The sequence below is a fragment of the Hyperoodon ampullatus genome (genome assembly GCF_949752795.1).
Source record: "Hyperoodon ampullatus genome assembly, chromosome: 10".
Lineage (NCBI taxonomy): Eukaryota > Metazoa > Chordata > Mammalia > Artiodactyla > Ziphiidae > Hyperoodon > Hyperoodon ampullatus.
In genome coordinates this window covers 68,270,409-68,289,858 of record NC_136923.1, presented here as the reverse complement: position 1 = coordinate 68,289,858, position 19,450 = coordinate 68,270,409, and the positions used below count along the sequence as shown (strand labels likewise).

At 49.4% G+C, this 19,450-nt stretch overlaps 2 protein-coding genes across 3 annotated transcripts in view; one reads left to right on the top strand and one right to left on the bottom strand.

Moving 5' to 3' along the window:
* Positions 1 to 581: 581 nt before the first annotated feature.
* On the top strand, positions 582 to 12,887 carry BNIP5 (BCL2 interacting protein 5; the record flags this gene model as incomplete). Its single annotated transcript, XM_079712636.1, has 10 exons — positions 582 to 1,209; positions 4,849 to 4,913; positions 5,149 to 5,389; positions 6,413 to 6,544; positions 7,728 to 7,786; positions 8,110 to 8,350; positions 9,217 to 9,348; positions 10,249 to 10,313; positions 11,720 to 11,962; positions 12,852 to 12,887. The coding sequence occupies exons 1-10, from the start codon at positions 585 to 587 to the stop codon at positions 12,885 to 12,887; spliced, it is 1,839 nt and encodes a 612-aa protein (XP_079568762.1). The 5' UTR covers positions 582 to 584.
* A 1,439-nt stretch (positions 12,888 to 14,326) lies between these two features.
* The window catches only part of PNPLA1 (patatin like domain 1, omega-hydroxyceramide transacylase), a gene marked incomplete at both ends in the record, with an annotated part of 43,522 nt that continues 38,398 nt past the window's right edge, over positions 14,327 to 19,450 (bottom strand). The window contains 2 exons of one of the 2 annotated variants that reach the window (XM_079712751.1): positions 14,327 to 15,963; positions 16,662 to 16,767. In XM_079712751.1, the coding sequence (XP_079568877.1) occupies positions 15,949 to 15,963; positions 16,662 to 16,767 (121 nt within the window). The remainder of the gene's footprint in view (positions 15,964 to 16,661; positions 16,768 to 19,450) is intronic. The other variant, XM_079712752.1, reaches the window with a different exon arrangement.

The following is a 19,450-nucleotide window of genomic DNA, read 5'->3' as shown; positions in this document are numbered from 1 at the left end:
GGAGCTGCCCACAGTCCCAAGGGGCAGGACGTGGCCTCTGGCTCCAGCTGTATTCATTTCCTATTGTTGCTGTCACAAAATACCACAAACTTTGTGGCTCTGGAATAACATGAATCAATTCTCTTACAGTTCTGGAGGTCAGAAGTCCAAATTCAGGGAATTCCCTGGCCATCTGGTAGTTAGGACTCCACACTTCCACTGCAGGGGCCGGGGTTCCATCCCTGGTCAGGGTACTAATATCCTGCAAGCTGTGCAGTGCAGCCAAAAAAAAAAAGTCCAAAATCAGTCTCAATGGACTAGAATCAAGGTGTTGGCAGGGCTGTGTTCCTCCTGGAGGCTCTGGGGGACTAGCTGTGAGACCTGGGGCATGACCCCCTGTGGATCAGCTTCCTCCTCTGGGAAATGGCACAAGGGTAGCCCTTCCTCCCAGGGATGCTGAGGAATTTAAATGAGACAACAGCTTCGAGAGCTAATAGTACTCACAGTAAGGGTAGGTGGGTTGGGCACATGGGTCAACGCTGCTAGCCCACCAGGCAGACTCCGAGGCCTCTTCTAAGGGAGTTGTCTGTTTTGGTTGCAGTGCAATGGAGCCGCCGCGGGGCCCAAGGAAGCTTCTGTCAGGGAGGAGAGCCAGGTCTCTGGACAGGCTGCAGAACCCCCAGAAGGATTCAGAGTTGTGGGACTGCCGGTGCATTTCACGGCCCACCAGCCCCTTCGGGAGGATGCTGCGCCGGACAGCCAGCGATGGGGCCAGATGTCCCAAGAGCCCAGCTCAGTCTGCGGAGGCTCAGGGCACCACGGCTGCAGCCCTCAGCCCGGAGGAGACCAGGGAGTTTCTCCCCAGTGAGCAGAGGCCTCCGCAGGACACCAAGAAGGACAAGGCCCAGTGTCGGGCCCAGCAGGGGTGGCTGAGGAACATGATGAACTTCTTATTTGGGATGGGCCCTGAGGAACCTAAGGAAAAGACCAACAAGAGGGCCAAGGGGAAGGAGGGCTTCCCCGAGCCCGCAGAAACCCCCGAGACACCGGGCGAGCCAGCTCCCAGGAAGAAAGCCCACAGCAAGAAGGCCAGCCGCAAGAAACACGGTCACAAGAAACATGGTGCTGAGGAAACCAAGGGGATCCGAGATCAGGAGGCCAAAGGGCAGGAGGCCAAGATGGCTGGTGCCTCATGCTGCGAGGAGGCTGATCTGGGCCCAGCAGCTGGGGGTGAGCAGACCATGCCCGTTTCTATGGTAACCCCACAGCCACCATCCCCCACCCCAAGGGCTAGGGTACTCTGAGCTGGCTGCTCAGAGGGGGACTTGGAAGGTAGGGCCACTATCAGGAAAAACACCACTTCTTTTTTTTTTTTTAATAAGATTTTTAAAATATTTATTTTATTTATTATCATTTATTTTGGGCTGCATTGGGTCTTTGTTGCTGAGCGAGAGCTTTCTCTAGTTGCAGCGAGCGGGGGCTACTCTTCATTGGGGTGCGAGGGCTTCTCATTGTGGTGGCTTCTCTTGTTGCAGAGCACGGGCTCTAGGCACATGGGCTTCAGTAGTTGTGGCTCGTGGGCTCAGTAGTTGTGGCTCATGGGCTCTAGAGTGCAGGCTCAGTAGTTGTGGCGCACGGGCTTAGTTGCTCCGCGGCATGTGGTATCTTCCCGGACCAGGGCATGAACCTGTGTCCCCCTGCATTGGCAGGCGGTTTCTTAACCACCGTGCCACCAGGGAAGTCCAGCGCCACTTCTCTGAGGCAGAGCAGCGCCGTGGCTGAGAACTTGAGGTCAAACCCCAGTTCCACCACTCGCTGGCTGTGTGACCTGGGGCTGGCGACTTTCCTCTCTGAGCCTCCATTTTTTTCCCCCTTGATACAATGGATATTATAACAGTTGCCATCTCGGGGGGTGGCCATGGCCCAGAGCTGACACATGGGAAGTGCTTCATAAGTGGCAAATGTTATTGTTAAGTACTCTGGATTGAGGAGCACGGACCAGGGAGAAATAGGAAGACAGAGGGGAATCAAGGAGGGAAGCCCTACCCTCCAACACTAGTCTACATGTGAGGACTGGGGGTGGATGACAGGGAAATAGAAACAGCTGGCTTCTGGGGTACAGGTTCTAGACTTGGCTCCATCAGGAATAAACTTGCTGTGTGACCTTGAGCAAGTTGCTGTCCCTCTCTGGAACCTTTGATTCTCATTTGTAAAATGAAGGAGCTGTTCCCCAAGGTGCCTTCCTTTTCTGACGCTTAGCGTCCTGGAGTTGAATGTTCCACAGGCTGCTGGAGGAAGATGAAGCTTTGCACTATAGGACTCAAAACTCACCATGTTTTTAATGGGGGAGAAGGGACGCAAGGAAGATCCAAGATATGTTGGGGGTGGGGGGAAGGATGTCTGGGTAGAGGCAGCCTCTTTTCAAATGGAAACCTTGGTGGGTTTCTGATTTTTTTTTGGTTAAGCCTAGAGCTGCTCCAGCAGTCCCTGTCCTGCTGTGAATTCTATGCTGTTTTATTGTGTTGATTAACAAAGTTGGAAGAATGTCACTGACACCCACACACTGCCCCACTCACTTGGTTTCATCTTTATGACAGGAGGGGAAGTTTCTGACCTCCGCCAGTTCTTGCTCCTTGAAGGTGGAGGTGCTGGAGTCGGGAAGGTTTCTTCCCAAGCCACAGGTCACCAGGGGGAAGAGGAGTTTGGAAAGCCTGACAGTGAGTCAGAATCTTCTTAGTGCCCTCTTTGCCTGCAGCTGGGGCAGCTGTTAGCAAATGAGGTGGAATGCTCCCGATGCCTGCTTAGACCTTGGATGCTTAGACCTCTCAAAATGTGTGTGCTGGGCTTCCCTGGTGGTGCAGTGGTTGAGAGTCCGCCTGCCGATGAAGGGGACACGGGTTCGTGCCCTGGTCCAGGAAGATCCCACATGCTGCGGAGCAGCTAGGCCCATGAGCCATGGCCGCTGAGCCTGCGCGTCCGGAGCCTGTGGTCCACAACGGGAGAGGCCACAACAGTGAAAGGCCCGCGTACCGCAAAAAAGGAAAAAAAAAAAAATTGTGTGTGCTGATCTCGCCCATTCTGGTGCTTCTGGTCACATTTACATTAGAGTTTCACAGAAGGGAGTCTCAGGAATTAGACTGGCTGCTGGCAAATACTCCTGCCTTGTGTGTTGGGCATGGGACTTTTTTTTTTTAGTCATTTTAAACTTATAGAAGGAATATATACATATATATACATACACATATATACACATATATATTTAAATATAGAGAAGAGTGGAAAGAGTAGTTCTATGCACACTCATATACTCACAATTGTTAACAGTTGGCAATATTTGCTTCGTGTGTGTATAATTTTGTTGCTGAACAATTTTAAGTAAAATGATGCTTCAACCTTAAATCTTAAGCACATACATATCTGCAAGAAATAAGAACAGTCTCATACACAACCATAGTCTTGTTATTGTCCCTAATAAAAGAAATAATGCTGTATTAATCTAATTCCCTACAAAGAATGGGCATATTTTATTTTATATTTTATTTATTTATTTTTTAAATGAATTAATTTATTTACTTATTTTTGGCTGTGTTGGGTCTTCGTTGCTGTGCGTGAGCTTCCTCTAGTTGAGGCGAGCGGGGGCTACTCTTTGTTGCGGTTTGCCGGCTTCTCATTGCGATGGCTTCTCTTGTTGCAGAACACTGGCTCTAGGTGCATGGGCTTCAGTAGTTGTGGCACGTGGGCTCAGTACTTGTGGCTCACAGGTTCTAGAACACAGACTCAGTAGTTGTGGCTCACGGGCTTAGTTGCTCCGCAGCATGTGGGATCTTCCCGGACCAGGGCTCAAACCTGTGTCCCCTGCATTGGCAGGTGGATTCTTAACCACTGCGCCACCAACGAAGTCCCAAGAATGGGCATATTTTAAATGATATGAAATGGAGAAGCTATGCATCTGTCAAAGAATAGCGAAAAGGCATTTAATTGGTTATTTTGCAGGATAATTGTCTTCTCACATGAGAGGGAGTTGTCTGGTAGACTGAGTCAAAGTACAAAAGCCTAACAGGATTTAGAAATGAGAGAGAAGAGAGGGGTGAAAAAACCTGCAGATAGCCTGGGAAGAGGGAATCTTGTTTGCACCTTCTTTTGTGTAAACTGATCAGCTGGCAACTAAGCAGAGGCTCCTTTGGGCACACTGTCTTTGGGTAGGTCAACTGAAATATCAAATAAAACCATTTATGTTGTTTGGGCTTCTCTGTAAAGCCTTGGCAGTGTAGTTGGGGCACCAACGGGGCAGGCTACCTGTGTCATGCCTGCTGGAATGCCTCTGTCCAGCTTAGTTTGGCCTGGTCTCCATCATTTCCCCTGCTGGAATTTTGTAGGTTGGATCAACATTAGCCTTGCAAAGTATTTCCAAGCACAGTCTCTCATTTGATGGCCTGAGAGCCTTCTGAGGGGACCAGGATGGGGATTATGATCCACACTTCACAGAGGAAGAGATGAAGGCCCAGAGAGATTAAGAGACTTACCCAAGGTCACACAGCTTGTCAAACCCCAAGTAGATACGCACAGGTCTGCAACGTTCAAAGGAAATCATGGGGCACAAGTTGAATGCTTGAAGGACTGACTTGAAACTGCCTGCATAAAATTTCATGCTTTGGCCTAGTACCCTTCGCCTGTGGATCTTCCAAGCCTCTCTCAGAAGGACCAGCCCCTGAAATGTGGTGCTTCTTCCACACCCCACCTTCCGTGCTAAAGGAGTTGTCTTAAGAGGACCCTGAAGGCCCAAGTTGGTCTCAGAACTCCAAGACAGTCATTAGAAAGAATTCTCTGTACATCTAGAAAGATTAACTGGGTGCATTTGTTTTCTTCCAGAGGATACCGTCATCCAGAAGATAGTGGAACTTCTCCAAAAAGTGGGAGACCAGTGGGAAGAAGAGGTGAGGGGCAAACTGTCTGCACAGAAGCCCAGGGGCCTGCTGCCTTCCCCTCCTCCTCCTTGCTCGAGCCCCACCTGTCCTTCTGAGCCTCAGTGCTCCCCTGTTCCAGGCTCTGTCACCTCCCTTGCCTGGGGCCACCCTGAAGCCCTTGGTTGTTCTTCAGTTGCTTCTTGGGGAGCTTTCCCCTCTCCTCAAGGTCAGGGGCCTGACTCAGTTTCTCTCATCTCCCCCACAGCAGCGTCAAGCCCCTCAGCCGGAGGTGGCGCCTCAAAACCCAGCACCAGTCTTCAGGAAGAAATCCCAAGAGAGAAAGTCTAGTCTCATGAAAGCCTTTTCTCATAAGAAACATGGTTCTGAGGACTCCAAGAGAGCACGGGCTGCAGATGTTTCCAGCCCAGAGTCCCGGCCGCCCAAGAGGCCCAGCTTTCTGCCCCTGTGTGTTGGTGGCCATCGGCCCTCCAGCTCCAGCAGCCCAGGTGAGCAGGCTCACAGTTACCACAGCAACACTGCAGCTGCCTACTGCGCTGGAACCTTCCCCAAGGCTTGCATTGGCCATTTTCAGAGCTGCCATCCCAGTTCTGACTTTTGCTCTGCCCTGAGCAGTGTGGGGAGGGCGAAAGGGATACCTCCACGCACGAAGCCTCACTGTGTAGGCAACTCAGCTAAGCCCCTAGTGGAAATTGTGTTCAGGGATTTCCCCCAACTATCCTCATCTCTCTGTAGCCTCAGCTTCCACACCTTGGCAGAGGGTAGCATGTGCAGGAAGGAACTGGAGCCGGGGAGGCAGGAGACCTGGGTTCTGGGCTCCATCTCTGTGCTTCAATCTCCTTGCCTGTAAAATGAGACACTTCCCTGCTGTGTATCTATATGCAATCAGTCCTCATTTTATGAATTACATCTTATTATCCTCATTTCACAGACGAGGGAACTGAGGCTTAGGGAGGTAAAACAATGTGTTTGTGGTCACATGGCCCATCAGTGATGGAGCCAGAGCTACAGGGAGAAAGGGTCAGCATGGGTGTCAGGGAGGAACAGCCCAGCAGGTCATCTTGGCCAGAAGAATGTATACTTTAAAAAGGAGAAGGCAGTGTTTAACACCAAAGAGTGGATCCCCCGTGGTGGGATTTCAGGCCACAAGGGGAGATATTTTCATGTAGGGGGATCCTGGCTGTGATGAGTTTAATTCGTGCCAGGGCATCAGGCATTTACTCTCCAATTCATGGATCAAGTCAAGATGGTGGAGGGATGAGGTCTCCAGGGGAGGGAGGAGAAGGGAGCAAAGCCCAGGAAAGGCAGCTGTATGGAAGTGCAAAGGGATGAGGGAGCTTGGTCTTCAGTACATCAGAGCCACGGCCCTGTCCAGCAGCTCCCCGCCACCCCAGCAAGGCCTTTGCATGCACTAGCCACGGAGTGCACTTTGGAGTCTCTGCTGACTTCTGTGCATTAGTTAACACCCTCAGACTGATGAAGCTCACTCACCATTTCCTCTTGCTTCTCAGGTGTGGAAGAACCTGAAGTCCAAGAGGCTCTGTCTACAGGCAGTGGGGATCCAAGTCCCTTCGAGCTTTCCAACCCAGCAGGAAGCCGGGGACCCGAAGAGGACCTGCAGCTGGACAGAGCCTCGGAATTCAGTCAGTACCCTCTCTCCTTTTCTCAGAGGCCCCTTGGAAGATGTCTGGTCTGACCCCTCTACTTGCAGAAGAGAAACTGAACCAGAGAGAGGCAGTGACCTGTCCTTACCTGCCTCTGAGTGAAGCAGGCTGGGGAGGCAGCTCAGGGTCCAGAGCACAGGCCCCGAGCCAGGCTGCTGTTACTCTGTCTGAGCCTCAGCTGTAAAACCACAACAGTGATAACACCCTCCTTGGTGAGGCCAACATAGGCGATACAAGGAAAGCATCGGCCCATGGCAAGGGGCTCGATAGATGGTACGATCTTTGGGCCTGGATTCAAATTTGGGCTCTGACCTCTCCAGCTGTGTGATCTTGGACAAGCTACTTCATCTCTGGTCTCAGTTTCCTCATCTGTAAAATGGGGGTAATAATAGGACCTACTCTCTAGAGTTGTTGGAGGTTCTAAATGTATTAATGATGATAATGCATTTAGAGCAGTACCCATGAGCAGCTAATAAATGTCAGCTGCCATTTATTGTGACTATTAGTGTTGTTGTCATGTAGCCCAGCTTGAGAACATAGCCTCAGGAGAAGTAAAGAGGATAGGAAAGGGGGTAGGGGCCTTAGGAGAGAAGCTGAACCAATGGTAGCTGCCATCACTATTATTATTATTTTATCATTGGCAGAGCCGAGCCTAAGATCATATAATCACTGTCAGTTCTGTGTGTCTGAAGATCCGCTTCCCCTACCTCCCCCATTCTGCCTTGTTTGCTTTTCACAGAAAATGTGCCTTGAAGGGGAATTGAGAAGGGCCCTTGTTCTACCTAGAAGAAGTGGAAAGAGCGGGGTGAGGGGACTTGTGGGGACCAGGCCTTTCCTTATGGTCTTGAGACACCTTCTCCTGGAGGCAGGGGCCTCAGCTGTTTCCTGCACCTAACAAGGCACATCTAGGCCCTTTCTCAGTGGTGAATGAATAAGTGAATATGTTCCCGTGAAGCCAGCTCTGCCCAAAGGTTACCTCTGAGGAATCTGTGGTCCCCATGGGTTGGGCCTGAGACAACCTTAAAGGCAAGCTCATTAGCACCCCACCCTGGAGACCTGTGAGAATCATCCAGGGAGCCATTGGGCCTTAGGAAATGAAGACTGGCCATAGAAAAGCTTTTCTCAACACTCAAGTGTGAGCAACCACTTTGTTCTTTTTTAGAATTTATCCAGAAGATCATTGACCTACTCCGAGATGCAGAGGAGCAGGGGGGAGACAAGGTGAGGAAGACATTCCCCATGTAGACCCTGACCTTCACTATGGACACCCCTACCCTTACCTGGCACAATAACTTCCCTGCCCCCCTCCCAATTCTACATCTTGCCACAGCCTGGCTCCGGTCTCTCCTTCCCAGGGCCTCCTCTGACCGCTGCAGGCTGTACTTGTTTCCCCAGCTCTGAGCACCAATCACCCTTCTCCCCTGGCCACACCCTCTGGTCCATAGTGGGTCTGTTTGTTTCAGGCGATGGTCTCTCTTCTCCGCTCACTTGTAACCTCCTCAAAGTAAGGGACCCTGACTCAGTTTCTCTTATCTCCCCCACAGCAACTTCAAGTCCAGGAGCCAGAAGTGGCTGTAGGAAACCTGGCCCCAACCTCCAGGAAGAAATCACAAGAGAAAAAGTCCAGTTTCAGAAAAGCCTTTTCTTATAAGAAACATGGCTTCAAGGAGCCCAAAAGAGGGGGTGCTGCAGGTGCTGCCAGCCCAGACTCCCGGCCACCAAAGAGGCCCAGCTTTCTGCCCCTGTGTGTTGGTGGCCATCGGCCCTCTACATCCAGCAACCCTGGTGAGCAGGCCTGGGGTTGCCATGGTAACAGAGGCTGCCTCTGGGCCCTAGGCTTCTCCAGGGTAGGGTCGGCCAGCTGCTTGGTGTCCCGTGCAGTCTTGACTTTCACTCTCTGCTCTGAGCAGAGCGGGGAGGTGTGGGAGGGCTGTGCAGAGGAGAAAGGGGCCGGTTGCTGCCAGGACCCACCCCTATAACACACACCTTCCCTCCCCCCCACCATAAACACCTAAAAACAAATGTGGTATGAGAGCAGTGCATCTGTTCCTCAGATACATGCATCAGAATCACCTGGAAAGCTCAGAGAAAAACAGAAACCCAGGTTAGATAAAGTAGGATATGGTCTGGGCCTCTGTTTTTTCAATACACCGAACTATGAGGACCACTGGTGTACAACAATTCTCCTGACATTTACAGAGTGCCTGCTGCCTGCCACGTTCACACATATTATCTCATTTAACACCCCCACTCACAACACTGTGAGGTCAGTCCTGTTACTCCCATTTGACAGATGGAGAAATTGAGGTTCAGACAGGCTAAGTGACTCGGCAAAGGCTCACAGAGTTAAAGGGGAAGTGGGCTCACTTGGTGGGACCTGTTGGTAGGTCTGCTTGTTTTCCTCCCAGACCATGAGGAGGCAAAGGGGGTGGTTGGAAGAAAGAATGAGATTTCTGGAGGCACAAAAAGCACTGTGAAGTCCTCTGAGGCAGGTCCAGTGGGGCTGGGGGTTCCCAAGGAGGCTGGGAAACCAGGACCCTTCTCGAGCCAGAGCCTTTGGACAGCTTCTTGTCAGAACCTGGGTTCAGCGATGTGCTGGTGGATTTGAGACAGGTGCAAACATACTCATACCAACTCCTCTTTGCCCTCAGATCCGGAGGATCTGGAGTTCCAGGAGTCCTCACCTGCAGAAGGGGGGCCAGTTGGATCCTCAGAAGCACCCTCCCAGGCCAGAAGCCACAAGCCTGAAGCAGGACCTCAGTCAGATGGAGCAAATGAATCTAGTTAGTGCCACCCTGCTCTCTCCTGGGACAGCTGCCCCGGGGCTTCCCTTTTGCATGGATTTCACAGCCTGAATCCTAGTAGCGAACTGGGAAGACAGCTGACAAGTACCCCAGGAGACTCTAGAAGGGCAGAGAGGAGACAGGGTTGGCCTTTGAACAGGCGCTGGTGGGGCAGAGTTGCAGGTGGACAACCTTCTTCAGGTAGAGAATACCTGTCCATTCTGTGGGATGTAATTTCACCCCCACCACATGCCATTGCTTTGCCTGAATGTTTCATATAAAATTCCTGTCTTGCTCTGGGTCTCATAACCAGTGGTGCACTGGCAAACAAACTCTGGGTAAGGGTGGGGGGATTGGGGGAAGCCCTGATTTGTAGCATTTGCAGATTTCTGTGGTATAAAATTCCCACCACGGCCAATTTCAAGCTGCTGACAGTTTATAACAACAGGTCCACAAATGTCCTGAGTATTTACAATTAACTCTTGGTGCAAGCAGCCACCTGCACTTTGCTGTTTATAGCCCAGGCTGATGGTTGCATCAGTTCCTGTTGCATCAGTAGCCATGACATTTGCCCTCCCTACATTCTGATGGGTTGTTCCTGGTCCTAGCTCCCATTCCTGACTACTCTGTAGCCTGGATAAGGTCTCAGTTTCCCCATCTGTCAGAATGGAGCTGAATGTGGTGACAGGTGAGGATCGGCAGGCCGAATTGCCTTCTATTTCTATACAGCTAACCAAAACAAAGCTCACATGCTCCAGCCCTAGTTTAGGGGAAGATTTTTCTTTGCCCTTCATATCTAATCTGTGTACTGTGTTTTAGAGACAAAATACTTCTGCAATCGATGGATGGGTTATTACAGAACATGTCAATAATCCCTCAATCCTTCTTTATTTTTCTTAGAGGAGCTGATCATCCAGAAGCTGGTGGCCCTTCTCCAAGAGGTGGATGGCCAGCTGGGGGAGCAGGTGAGGATTGCTCAGTCTCCACAAGGACTGGACCCAAGTTCAGTCCCCATCTTTGCATCTGGGTGACCGTGGTAGGCCCCTTAACCTCTATGAGCCTCTGTATTCTCTTTTGCAAAATGGGGGATAAATACCTACTTGCCAAGGTTAGTGCATATATAGAAAATGCCAGACACATAGCAGATGAGCTCAATGTTAACTTAAAAATAATATAAACCTATGTGGCTCCCCCTGCCGGCCGGGACCTCCCCCAGTCCAAATCCTCCTTGAAGTTCAGTTCATGAGCCACCTCCCAGGAAGCCTCCTTCCCTGAGTCCCGCTGATGTCGTCCTCTGCTATCTGCCTTTCACTCTGTTTTGGCACGCACTGCAGTAATTATAAGGTCTCCAATTCTTTCAAACTTTTATTAGAGTTTCTTCCCTTGCTAGGTAGCGTGTAACATAAGGTTCCCTGCCTTTGAAAACCTCACAGACTACTTGGAGAGACAAATGCAGATCCCATATGAAGAGGAGTTAGGTGTGAGCACAAGTCAGAGATGAGTTATCAGTGTAGCTGACCTTGTTAGTGCCTCTCTTTACCACCACAGAGCACCTGGCCCAGCTCCCAACTGCCGGTACCTGCATCCCTTTGCCTGAGGACTGGCCCCCAGAGCCATTTACCACCCACAGGTTAGGCCAGAATGAGCACTCTCCACCTCCCCAGGAGCAGCCCTCAACCACTGGCTGATGCGAGCTGGTGTACACATACCCCAGCTCCCTTATCCCTTGGAGGGATAACTCTGTGGTGTGTGTTCTTCGAGGGTTCCCCAAGTGCCCCAAGGGGATTAGGCTCAGCTGCCAGCCTGAGTGGGATGCCTTCCCATTCTTGCCCCAGGTCTCCATTCCCCCATCTGTGTTTGCCAGGATCACTTACCACATAAGTGAGCTGCATCCAAGTCCTGGTCTCTGGGTCTGTCTCTGGGGGGGAACTCAACCTAAGACATTTAGGTATTAAGAGGAGGAGGCTTAGGGTGGGAACTAAAATTCATCCAACATCCACTTTGCACAAAACATTAAACTATCTCACTTAATCTCCTCCCCCCAACGACAGTGTTGGGGAGGCACATATTATTACCCCCATTTTACACATGAGAGGTCACACAGCTCGGAAATGCTATTTAAGCATCTGTTATCTGAATCCAAAGACCTACATTTCTTTTTTTTGCCCCACTTTGTTCTGCTGGTGCAGCTGTACCTTGCAGAACAGATTCTGAGAGGCTGGGGATGGTGGATGAATTTAACAAAGGATGCTTGTCCCAGGGACAATGAGGCACCCAACCTGGCTGTATGGAGTTGGGGGGAGGGAGATGCTGTGGGGAGGCGTGTCCCTGCTGGCCAACACTGATGACCTGCCTTCATTTCTGCTTCCAGATCAGGCAACACCCCAGCTTTAAGAAGTTTTTTTACAAGCTCTCAGACTCTTCCCTCAGAAAGCTCGTAGCTACCCTGCGCACCCAGGAGGCCCACTCCACGGAGCCCAAGAGACCCTACCCGTTTGTCTTTGGTTTGGCTAACAAATGTGCTGGCAGCAATTACCAAGCCGTCCTCAGCCTCACGGGCCTACACTACAGGCGACCGAGTTTTAGCCAGTTCCCATACAGGGAGGACCAGCAGGTGAGAAAGGGCAATGTGGCATGAGGGGCCACAGACTCACAATCACAAAGATCTGCTTTAAAGGAATGAAATGTCCTATTGGTGTTGGACACATAGGACCAGAACTTCTATATCCAAATTGTCCCCTGGGAAACCAGAACTTTATTGCAATGATGTCACCATCACTCAAACCCTTTGTCTTCTCCTCCTGGAATTACCTTTAGAAGCCATGTGATAAGGCTCTCAAGAAAGCTGGTCTTATTTCATGATACTTGTACCTCATCATTCGAATGGTTTTCCTAGTGGAAACTCGTCGTGACCTTAGACCTCTCTTTTCTCAGACTCACTGTCTTCTCCTGGAGAATAGGGATAATTTGCCCTCTAAAGCGTGTTAGGTAATAGCTGATGGAGTGATCTGAGTTCTTTGTGAAAGATATTATAGAAACATCAATTCTGACATCCTCAGTAGCCCTAACTCCATCTTCTGGTTTTACTAGCCATTCATTCATTTATTTATTCAACCAATAGACATTCAGAGCTTCCTATGAGCCTAACTGTGCAAGATGCTATGAGAGCCTGTGGAAGGTTCTGCTAGTGGAAAAGTATAGAATGTTTACTGATGACAAAATTAAATATCAATTAAATGCCAAATTAGCACTAACTGAGGTCAATTAAGCAAGTTGGTTCCGGGAGCCTTCCAGGAAGTAGCAGGCATTGATTTTGACCTTGGAGGATGGAGAAGCTATAGATGGGGAGAAAGGACCAGGAGGACACTGCAGGCAGGAGGTACTGTGTGAGCAAAGACCCAGAGGTGGGGGCTAGTGGGTTAATGAGAAGTCTGTTGTTATCAGGGTGGGACCCATACATAATTGGGCTATGGCTAAGGCCTGTGTTCTTTTTCTCCTCCCAGAACGACACAAATCCTCAGAGCCAGAGTCCAGATTGAAAGCTATGCTTTGCACTCAAGTTCCCTGAATTATCCAAACATCGGCGGCTTTAGCCAGGAAACCCTGAAGATGTCCCAATCCAGTGCTTCACAGACATGACTGAAGACAAGAGTGGGCAGCCATTCTGCATCCTTGCACCGTTGTGAGCTTATCTCAGTGGAGAATGCAGAAATGTTCCTCCACAAAGCTGGAGGCAGAGGCCATGGGGGGAAATAGCACTGGACTGGGAGTTAGGAGACCAGGACTCCCCCTGCTCACCTGCCCCAAACTTGCTGCAAGACCCTGTCCATATCCCATGTTCCCTCTCCTCGCCAGACCTTGGATTCTGGGCTGGATTAGTGACCCATCAGATCTCTTCTGGCTCTATTATGCTGAAGTCTCTCTGAAGAGAGGTAGTAAGTGCTTTCACTCTGTGGCTAAATATACCCACCCCACAGAGCTGGAGGCAATCTTTAAGTACTGACCAAATAAATGAATGGGGGAAACTCCTGACATCTAGGCAATTTTGCCAGGTATTCTCTGGGAGGCCTTGGTCCTCAACTGGAATTGTGCAACCAGTGGTTCTATCTCTAAACTGGGAGCTAGGGAGGAAATGGGGGAGGAGCTACCTCAGCGGGCATTGGTCCAGAGCACTGGACTGGGAATCAAGGCCTTTGCATTCTGGGGCCAACCCCAGTGTGTAGTGCCAACTTATGTGCCCTTATTTTTTTTATCATGTGTTTTCTTGATCCACCAGGGCTGAAAATATGCCTACATCATGTAGAAGGCCTGTTGATACTTTTTTCAGATGTTGGTTTTAAATGTCCTAGTTTTAAAAATAAATTTTTGTTTAATCTCTCACCAGAATGTCCACATGCACTTAACAGATGGGCATCTATGTCTAACACATATTTTATTCAGTTGGCTGCACTGTAGGTGCCATTCAGATATGCTTGTTTGGAAGACCAGGAAGTGTTCTGGCCTCAGGGACACCTCCTGATTTCAAAGCACAGTGACTGGCACATCAAAAAACAACTCATTAGTGTCATTGTTGTTGTTATTGTTGTTGCTTTTTTAAGGCATAAAAAGGAGAAAGGAACTATTAGGGTTGCCAAATTGAGCAAAGAAAAATGTGGGTGGCCCAGTTAAATTTGAATTTCAGATATACAACAAATAATTGCAATGCTGGGGGCACACTTACACTAGGTAATTATTCGCTGTTTATCTAAAATTCAAATTTAACAGGGTATCCTGTATTTTTTATGGCAACCCTGGAACTAATGCAAGAACAATTCTCTAATTACCTCAGAGCATCTGGGCCCTAAATACAGGCTTTGAGTTAAAACAATAGTTAACATTATATTCAATCCTCCCTTGCACACCAGGGAATAAGTGTTCCTGAGTTGTACAAGGTTGAGATCCTCCCTCCCCTGGCTCACATGTCTCAGGGCCTCTGGGCACATAGTCACCTGCAAACAGCAAGACCTTCCTGGGGAAAAGGACTGCAGCCAGCAGGGCTGCTCCACGTAACTCCCGGGTGCTTCCCTTGACTGGTCTGGGCCCCAGAATTGGAGAAGGCAGAGGGTACAAGAACACCTGAGATCTGGTTCTTCTCAGGCTTCTCAAAGGTACACTTAGGTTCCTCCAGGTAGAAGCATCTGAAGGGGGCTTGTGTGGACTCTTGTTCCCTGACATGGTCCTGTTAAATGTAGCTTCCACCCAGGCCTCTGTGCCATAGCCTCCCACCCACCATGGGTTAAATTTGCATGTGTCCTTCTCAAGGGCCACAGTTCAGGGCTGTCTTCCACCCAGTCCACCGGGGTTAGCATTCTAGGATTGTTAAGCAAATGCATCTGAGGCCTGTGGGCAGCCCAGGCTTCCTTACTGGGTCTGGATGGAGCTAGAGGTTATCCACACTCTGGGAAGAAGTGAGTTATTATTATTTTTTTTTCTTTTCTGGACAGGCTGGAAAAATTGAGGTTAAAGACACCTTTCTTTTTTTTTTTTTTTAAATAAATTTATTTATTTATTTATTTATATTTGGCTGCGTTGGTCTTCGTTGCTGCGTGCGGGCTTTCTCTAGTTGCAGCGAGCAGGGGCTACTCTTCGTTGCGGCATGCGGGCTTCTCGTTGCAGTGGCTTCTTTTGTTGCGGAACACAGTCTCTAGGCACATGGGCTTCAGTAGTTGTAGCACACGGGCTCAGCAGTTGTGGCTCACGGGCTTAGTTGCTCGGTGGCATGTGGGATCTTCCCAGACTAGGGCTTGAACCCACGTCCCCTGCATTGGCAGGCAGGTTCTTAATCACTGCGCCACCAGGGAAGTCCCAAAGATGTCTTTCTTGTGGGCCATTTTCCCTTGGGTGTGAAGCGCCAATGGAGTCTGCCCTCATTTGGGCTGGGAAAGCAGGGGGAAGGGGACATAAAGCTTCCCGTTTCCTCTACAACCATGGGAGGACTCCGCGAAGGCCAGGGCTGCCCACTCCACCCAGCTGCACCACATAATCCCTCGGGAGCTTGTAAAGGCTGCATGCCAGATGAGCCCCACCTGGGGACTTCCATGAGTGGCTGAGGTGGAGCCCACTGGTTCCAAGTCAAGCCTTTTTTACGCTGTGTGAACAAAAAACAAGCAACAGAAGATGTGGTCTCGACACCACAGGAAACAGGAAAGAGTGTCCATGGCTCAGCTCTGCCTGACCACCAACAGTTTTGCCCTGTGGATGAGATCCTGGGGGGCTAGGATCTTGAAGAAGTGAACTCAGGCTAGGTTGGGAGGAAGACCCAGATCCCAGTCAGCTGGGAGGAGGCTGTGCTGCTCGCTCTTCAGTGCCCATCTGCGCTGACGTCCATCTGTCTGTCCAGAGCAGAGTAGTGGAAGGACTGCAGGGAAGCTGGGAGGATGTTTAAACAAGAAGGCTCTTGCCTGGGGGAAGCAGGACCCTCTACACCAACAGGCTTGGTAGTGGGTGGCACGCAGATCCCCGAAAGGCCTGGGGTGAGAGGAGGGCGTCTGAGAGCAGCGGGGAGAAGCCTTGGCCTTGCGGCCGTCAGGTTCTCTCCCGTTCCAGCTCAAGTTTTCTCTCTCAGCTCACAGTTTCCTAGAAAAAGGACACAAATTCATCATTTCTAAGACCCGAATCAATGACTTCCCTCCCCTTAATTCCACTGAGAACACTCCTCACAGATTTATATGCCTTGGGCATCCTGAGCAAGTAGCCAGGCTAATACGTGGAAATTGGAAAGCTCAATTTATACCAAAAGCCAGTTCGAGGGTTCACTTTATTATACAAGGGTCTTTTGCAAAAGGAGGATTCCACTTGCAGAGCAGGAGCTGATAAAAGAGTGTTTGAAATATTATTCGACTTGCCAAAGTCTGGTTGGTATTTGGTTTTGCAGGAAGAGGGAAGAAGTGGAGTGGCCTCCAGAGTGCAGAGGACAGTTTGTGCAGACTGCACACTGCCCAAGGGTACACTGCCAATATGAAAGGGTAAGCACTTCACAGACATACTTACATGTCATTTACACAGCTTTCTAGCAGTTGGCAGTCAATTGTTCAAATGAAAGCAGTGTATTATGACAACATTCAAGCAGCTGGCAGTCAAGTTCTCAAGGAAGGGGTGCTGTTTTCTCAGTGTACAAGGCATTATATGGGCTAGTGTTGGCCCTGACCGTGACCAGGAAGAAGCAGGTGGGGGCAGAAAGGAAGTTGGGGCAACAGGGCTCAGAGATCACCACAGTATCCTGGGACAGAAGAGGCAGTGTCCGGTCTCCAGGGACACGCTGGGGCGTTCCACACCTCAGGGCAGCTGTATTCCTTGATCCGGCTGGGATGAGGTCTGTAGGTGACCCAAACTGTCTCGGAAGTGGAGAGCAGAGAGAAGTCGAGTGGGCAGGGAGCAGACCTGGATGCGAGAAGTTGAGGTTAAGCACACGTGAGGGGAAATGAGACAAAAAGGGGCAATTGGAAGTCCTGATTTCCAAGCTCTCCTCCACCTGCTGTGTGACCCTGGGCAAGTCACTTGCCCTCTCTGGGAAACTGCAGGAAGACACCTGAAGAGCTCATCTTGGAGAAATGTTGGGATGTGGACTTGCACATTCTTGGATAATTTTCAAATCTGACTGTGTCATTCTGTTGTTTAAATCCTATGATGACTCCCCAGTAACACAGGTGAAGTTCAACCTCGTTAGCATGGCACATAAGCCAGCCTGACCTACCCCCTGCCATGTTTCCAAGTGCACCTCCAGGCCTCTCCTGTCCAAATGGAGGAACTAGACTAGACTCTGTGACTTCAGATTCTCACTCCAGTGCTCCTTCTACCCCAGGAGACTGTACCACTTGGTCAACATCAAGATTCTGGTGACAGATGATCTGGATTCAGATCCTGGCTCTGCCATCTACCAACTGTGTGACTTTGGGCATGTTACTTAACCTCTCTGTGACACAGTGCTTGGAACATAATAACTACTCTGTAAGTTTTAGCCATTATTAAATTCACCTTTGAATAAGGGGGGATTCCATAGTAACTCAAAGGAGGGGCTCTTTAATGGTGGAAATCTGGGGAGTCTGACAGACTTGGCAGCAATTAGAAGGATGTGGGTGGCAATCAGCAAGGTGGACCTCCTCCTTTTCCATTTGTAGCCTGTAGGCAGTCTCTCAACTTCTCAATCTGTCTCTCTACTTTGATGTCAGTACACAACCTGAATCCGATGACCACTGAGAAGAGATAAGACTAGCAGAGGAAAGCTAGGCTGATACATATATCTAGCCATGCTCCAGGAGAAGGGCATATCTGGCATTATTGCTGGTCCTGGAATAAAAGGGACAGGGAGCAGACTTGACCCCAACCTGTAGCCTAAGCAGAGCTATCCCAGCCAACTCATAGCCCTATGAAAGAGAAGAAAAATTAATGTTTGTTTTGTAATCCACTGAGATCTTGGGGGAAGAGGGTCATTTGTTATACAGCATTATCATAGCAGCAATAACTGACTAATACAACCCACACCAGAGTATGGATTTGAACTTCTAATTTAAAACATACACACACACACATGCACGCACGCACACACATTAATGTATGGGAGATTTACCCTGAGCTTTTATTCTAAACTCTTTCCTCTGCTGGGAGAGATATCAGCTGGGGACCAGGAATTTACACAGGACTAGCCTGTGGATGTGACAATGTCTCTTGTGATTGTAGTTTGTGAACAGACCTTTCCTCTTCCTGGACCACTCCCACCTCTCTATGCCTAATACTTTTAAACTTTTTTTCCCTGCCCACTAACCTTGTATTTGAACTCAAAGCACGGAATTGCTTAAAATCAATTGGTAAATTGCCCCCAAGTAGTTTCATAACTTGTTCTATAAAGGAGCACCGCACACAGGATGTGTGACCCACTGACAACAGTGTTTTCCACAGTTTATGAATGTTGTTTTGTTTGTTTTTTATCACAGCCTGCTTCTTTATAAAGCACCTTGATTCCTAGAAGTTTATCAACCAAGGTAGCTCTGGCTGAACTGCACAGTTCCCAATGCTCTGATGTATGGGAAGAGGCCTGGCTCTAGAATCAAACACCGGAGTCTGGACCTGGCTTCCAGAGGGCACTCCTAGCTGCAGGGAAGCTTCCCCACACCCATGGCAGACCTGCCTACATCCTCATGACCAAACCTGACCCTGAGCTTCTAGAGCCAGACTCAAAGTTCAGGGAAGTTTTGGGGATGGAGACCAAGGAACAGAGTGAGACTAATTCCAGGCAGCAGTGATTCTACAAACCCCAGAAACCACCAACTGCCCTCTGGGTCCTACACCCTTGCTGCCCATCCTTAATCCAGAAAGTGACACATAGGTCTGCCCTACTTCCTGCAGCAGCTCTGAATTTCCTCCCCACAATACTGCTTCCTACCACCCACCAAGTACCTACTTGCCCAGATTTTGCAGTGGGCTTATGGCTGCCAGGGTGAGCCTCTGACCCTCATCTACCTGATACATCCCTGTGCCTACCCAGGGACTCCCACCCGGGAATGGATGTCTCATAGAAAGAGTTAGAAATTTTTCCAACCAATTAAGGCTTGAAGCAAATTAAATAGCAAGGTCTGTTCCATTCAGAGAATACTTCAATAGTCCTGTGAAATAACTGTAGATGATACCTGGCTTGATTTGGGTTTGAGGCTGGCATTTTGAATTTGTGAGTGTGTATGTATATATGCATGTGCCTTTAAAAACAATTTTATGGTTCAGTAAAAAAATTAAGACTTGGTTTATATGGGGCTCACAGTTTGGCAAATTAGTTGGTTTTACTCTTGTCTTTGGTCTGAAGTTCAACTTTGGGATAAATTCTTGAAAGTTTGGGATCAAGTTGAATTCATCTTTGATATCCCCAGAACCCAGAAGAGTGCTTGGCATTTAGTAGGTGCTCAGTAAAGGTTGACTGATTAAATCAACAACAGTCTAATACAGTCAAAAGCTATATAAGAAGCAGGCCTACATCAGTCAGGACTGTTAGCTGTAGGTTGGCAACAGTTAGGAACTCTACCTGTTGAGTCACATGAGTACCCACCTGTTTGTTTGTTTGTTTAATATTTATTTA